The sequence below is a fragment of the Octopus bimaculoides genome, chromosome 7, assembly GCF_001194135.2.
Source record: "Octopus bimaculoides isolate UCB-OBI-ISO-001 chromosome 7, ASM119413v2, whole genome shotgun sequence".
Lineage (NCBI taxonomy): Eukaryota > Metazoa > Mollusca > Cephalopoda > Octopoda > Octopodidae > Octopus > Octopus bimaculoides.
The window spans coordinates 18,949,825-18,955,583 of NC_068987.1; the positions used below are offsets into that span (position 1 = coordinate 18,949,825).

Genomic DNA, 5,759 nt, shown 5'->3' on the forward strand with positions numbered 1-5,759 from the left:
TTCAGTGCCACCGCGTGGCACCTTGGGCAAGTGTCTTCTGCTATAGCCCTGAGCCGACCGAAGCTTTGTGATTGAATTTGGTAGGCGAAAGTTACTGCCGTGTGTGTATATGTCTGTGTATGTGCTTGTGCCTCTCTCCAAAAGAGAGAGAGGGGGGATATATATATATATATATATTCTGAAAAATGCATTTATTTTAAAATATCACACTATTAAGTTAATCGCACAAATGTTGATACAGTTATGATTATAAAATGGTATTAGGAAGTTGTAATACATTCTCACCTGTACAAATATATGTGGTTAAATAATGTATTTCTTTCATAGAATACATATAAAAGTGATGCACTAGACTTCTTCATTGTCATCAACACCACTTTCTATCTGCTTTCTATGCTATCATGGGTTGCATATGCCTTCACAGTTTTGAGTTAGTTCTTACTACCTACTCTTGTAGACCAGAACCCAATGTTTCATTTTGAATAGGTTTCAACAGCTGGATACCATTCCCATCACTAATCACTTTACTGAGAGTAACAGCACTAGAAGTTGCCACATACTTGGCAAGACAAGACTGGAGAACCCTTTTAACCATGAATTTTCTCTGCTTGCTTGCAACCATTTTACAGTGTGTACTGGGTGCATGTTTCATGAGACCAGTTCTAATGTGGTTGACTAGTCCTTGGTGAAAATAAAGGTAAATATAATTATAGCATTTTCTGAGAATGACCAAGATCAGGAATGTCTGTAAAAGCATTTTTGTTGTGTATATTCGTGCTTAAGTCACATTTTGGAGAAGAAAAATTGTTATAGAATTCCCAATAATACAGCTTCTTTCCTGCATGAATAAATTTATAAATAGTTAAGCTATATGTTGTAACAAAGAATGGTTTACTACATATCACATTGATATTTATGGTTTTTGTCTTGTATGAATACGTTTGTGAACAGTTACATCACCACTTCCCGTGAATGATTTACCACAAATATCACAATGATATGGTTTCTCTCCTGTATGAATGCGTTTGTGTTTAGTTAAGCTACACATCACAGAGAAAGAGTTACCACAAATGTCACAATGATACGGCTTTTCCCCTGTATGAACACGCTTGTGGGTAGTTAAATCACCTTTCCTAGAGAATGACTTACCACAGATATCACATTCATATGGCTTGTATCCTGTATGAATACGCATGTGTATAGTTAAGTCACTATTTCTTGAGAATGATTTACCACAGATATCACAGTGATATGGCTTCTCCCCTGTATGAATGCGCTTGTGTCCACTTAAGTGACCTATTTGAGAGAATGATTTACCACAAATTTCACAATGGTATTGCTTATCTCCTGTATGTATACGTTTGTGAGTAGTTAATTCACAACTCTGAGAAAATGATTTACCACAGATATCACAGTGATATGGCTTCTCTCCTGTATGAATACGTTTGTGAGTAGTCAATTTACCACGTTGAGAGAAAGATTTACCACAGACATCACAGGGATATGGCTTCTCTCCAGTATGAGTACGTTTGTGTTTAGTTAAGTCACTATTTTGACTGAATGTTTTGCCACAAATGTTACAGTAATATGAACGCTCTCCTGTATGAATTAGTTTGTGTTTAGTCAGATTACTTTTTCCACAGAATGATTTGCCACAGATATCACAGCTATATGGCTTCTCTCCTGTATGTATACGTTTGTGAGTAGTTAAACTGGATGCGACAGAGAATGATTTACCACAGATATTACAGGGATATGGCTTCTCTCCTGTATGAATGCGCCTGTGAGTAGTCAATTCACCACTTCTAGAGAATGATTTACCACAGATATCACAGTGGTATGGCTTTTCTCCTGTATGAATGCGTCTGTGAGTAGTTAAGTCAACATTATAAGAGAATGATTTACCACAAACGTCACAGTGATATGGTTTCTCCCCTGTATGAATGCGTTTGTGTCCAGTTAAATGACTTAGTCGGGAGAACAATTTGCCACAGATATCACAGTGATATGGTTTCTCTCCTGTATGAATTTGTTTGTGTTTAGTTAAGTTACCTTTTCCAGTGAATGATTTACCACAGATATCACAGTGATATGGTTTTTCTCCTGTATGAATGCGTTTGTGTATAGTTAAGTCAGTTACTCGACAGAATGATTTGTCACAGATATTACAGTGATGTGGTTTCTCTCCTGTATGAATATATTTATGGGCAGTTAAGTCACTACTCCGAGAGAATGATTTACCACAGATATTACAATGATGTAGATTTTCTCCCGTATGAGTATATCTGTGTTTAGTTAAGTTACTTCTTCCAGAAAATGATTTACCACAGATATCACAGTAATGGGGCTTTTCTCCTGTATGAATACGTTTGTGAGAAGCTACACTTCCTCTTTCAGTAAATGATTTACCACAGATATCACAGTGATATGGCCTTTCTCCAGTATGAACACGTTTGTGAACAATCAAGCAACCATTTCGAGAGAATGCTTTACCACATATATCACAGCAATATGGCTTCTCCCCTGTATGAATCCGTTTGTGCCGAGTTAAATTACTTGATCCGGAGAATGATTTACCACACGTTTCACAGTGATATTGTCTGCCTCCTGTATGAATACGTATATGAGTTTTAAGGTCAATGCTTTTAGAGAATGATATGCCACAAGTATCACAGTGATATAGACTCTCCTCTTTATAAATATATTTCTGCATAGTTAATTCCCCATCCTGAGAAAACAATTTACCACAGATATCACAATGATCTGGTTTCTCTCCTGTATGAATGTGTTCATGTCTACTTAGGTCAGTTTTCTGAGAAAATAACTTCTTACAGATACAACAGTGATATGCTGTTTTACCAATCTGTTTTAGCATCTCATCAGAATCAATCCATCTAGATTGTATTTGATATTTCATCTGGTTCTCACATAATTCATTTGCCATAATTTTTTTTTTATTCTGTCACCACAATATAGGGATCTTGTTTTTTCATATTTTATTCCTAATATATACTTCTTCAACTATTTTCCCATCACCTCAAATCCTCTCAATATTTGAAAATGCTGCAGACAGTCATAAGCTGATTTTATTGAGATTTAAGGATTTCTGGGATAATTATTCCAAGATGATTTTTTTGTGACAAAACCTTGACTGGTAATAAGGAACCAACAAAAAAAATGAATCCGTTTATCACAGTATATTCACATGAAATTCTTGCAGAGAAACCAGTTATATCTGTGGTAAATTTATCCACATTTAAATAGAATGCAAAATTATCTTGTGTATATTCCTGGTAGTGAAGTAGAGAAGTGTTGTTATCAATCTCAGTTTTAAGAAGAAATATTTCATGATAATTCAACCACAAAATCATATAAAGAGTGTTTCATCTGCTGTGTACAACATTTTCCTTTCAACTTTAAAAGATGATGAAAATTGTTGAAAAATTTCAATGCCAATGTTATCTGGTAATCTGAAATTATAAATAAACAATTCAATTTAAAGAGGATACTTAGAAACACAGGATATGCATTCCTATACTGTAAATAAGCTCTAGATACAAACCTTTATGTGAATAATTGACTTAACTTTATAATTTGTCATGAAAAATTTATATCAGACTACTTCATGTGAATTCTTCAAGTGCAGGTGTGACTGTGTGGTAAGAAGCTTGCTTCCCAACCACAAGGTTCGGGTTTAGTCCCACTGTGTGGCACCTCGGGCAAGTGTCTTCTACTATAGCCTTGGGTTGACCAAAGCCTTGATTTGGTAGACAGAAACTGAAGGAAGCCCATCATATACATATATCTATGTGTGTGTGTCTTTGTGTCTGTGTTTGTCACACATACACACCACTTGACAACTGGTGCTGGTGTGTTGTTACCATAACTTAGTGGTTCAGCAAAAGAATTGATAGAATAAGCAGCAGGCTTAAAAAATAAGTCTTGGGGTCAAATCATTTGACTAAACAATTCTCCAAAGTGGTGCCCCTGCATGGCTGCAGTCTAATGACCGAAACAAGTAAAAGAAAAGATTGCAAACTCCACCTACACTTTTAGATTGTGTTCTATAGTATATTTTAAATGACAGAATAGCAGAACTTGAAATTCTTCTTTCTATAGAGATGTCATTAGTCATTCCTTAGGGGTTTAGTTCTGGATTAGCCCTGATGCAGCAGACCTATGATCAAAAAAGTTTTGAGCTTTTAATAAGACAATTAAATCATGTTTGGCAGAATCTTTAGAATATCAGACCAAATACATTGCATTATTTGTTCCAGCTCTCTTCACTTTTAGCTCAAATCCCACTGAGGTTAACTTTGCTTCTCACACCTTTGGGGTTAATAAACAAAGTACCAGCCCAGAGCTGGTGCAACCCTCTCTCCCTCTGGCTGTGATGTCACAGCTGTTCTGCTAGTTCAAAGGTAGAAGAAGGCTCAAGGTCTCTTTAGGTACTCACAATTATACAGGCACCAAAACCCATTTGTAAAAGCATGGCATTTGTCGATACCAAATCATTCTCAATTGCAGTTGTAAAGTAAATCTAGGACTACATCATTTGGTAGAGTCCTCCTTTTTTAAGATAGGGTAAGATTAACTGCTTTTTGAAGAATGTGAAAAGAATCTTTGTAGTAAATTGCTTAACCATTTTGATATCAACTTGTTTGAAACTGCCCCTGGTTCTACAATACAAACTACCTATTTTAAAATGAACAGAATTAAAACTGTTCATCAAAATTTCATGTAAATTTATGCTCTAAAAAACCAACTTAATAGTAACAAAAGGAATATGGTGAAGTTCAAGCACCAGATCTATTTTAAAACGGGGGCACCAGTTTTCATTTATGTTTTATGTAGTGTTTTTGGTACCGAAAGACTTTCAAACTTCGTATACTTATCTATTTTGTGTTATAGAACAGAAAAAAATTTTTGTATTCGAATTTAACTTTAACATGGAATAACTTGCGAATTCCTTTTTTTTTTGTTAAGAAATTTAAGAGTAAAAGATGTTTTATATGACACATTCTACCAGTGTCCCAAGTTTCAAAGTGTTTCGTTAGGAAAATACTGGTGCCCCCGTTTTAAAATAGATCCCAAGCACCTGTTCTGTTTCTATCAGTAGCACTTCGTTTACACTTTATCCATCCAGACCAATGAAACATCTCTCATGAACTAATCTAGTTATGTGGAAGCGGGGTTCCTGGCCTAGTGATGTGTTCTCGAACAAAACACTTCGTTTCACATTACTCTAGTTCTCTCAGACGAAATTTAGTACCAGCTAATTACTGGAGGTCAATTCCAGCGGCGGGACAGTTGTCTCATTCAGGAAGAGAGAGTGCTGAACGCTCTGTCGTTCATATGCCATGGAAACTGGAAGAAGCTCCAACCTAAATGACCTGTAGGTTCACGACAGACCTCAGATATTAATCTAAGGACGAATGTCGAAAAAAAACAACATTTTTTACCTCATCTGCGGATATAATACAAAACACATTGTTTTCCATAAAGTGATAATATATTGAACTAAACATGCTCTTTAAGGATCACTGGAAGAAGTTATTAACATTTTTTTTTTCTTAGTAAAACATTAGAATCTGAGAAGTTCCCATCTTTCTCACATCACTTTGTTAAAGACAAATGACTTGTCAAAGTTGAAGGATGAAGAAATTCGGACTCATAGAGTTTCTATTTGTATTGTTTGAAGGCTTAACATAAACTCAGAATTTTTTAAAGAAAAGATTAAACATAAATATAGGTATCTT

At 35.3% G+C, this 5,759-nt stretch overlaps 2 protein-coding genes across 4 annotated transcripts in view; one reads left to right on the forward strand and one right to left on the reverse strand.

Annotated features, from left to right (window-relative positions):
- LOC106881366 (zinc finger protein 883-like) overlaps positions 1 to 5,759 on the forward strand; it is a 102,497-nt gene that overhangs the window by 79,136 nt on the left and 17,602 nt on the right. The gene's annotated exons all lie outside the window — the stretch shown is intronic.
- Positions 11 to 4,909, reverse strand: LOC106881362 (zinc finger protein 260). The gene has a single exon (XM_014931721.2). It carries the CDS (start codon positions 2,942 to 2,944, stop codon positions 914 to 916), a length of 2,031 nt encoding a protein of 676 aa, XP_014787207.1. The 5' UTR covers positions 2,945 to 4,909; the 3' UTR covers positions 11 to 913.

What these genes read in the sequence shown, in the direction of transcription:
- LOC106881362 (XM_014931721.2), bottom strand. Translation starts at nt 2,944, where the DNA reads ATGGCAAATGAATTATGTGAGAACCAGATGAAATATCAAATACAATCT.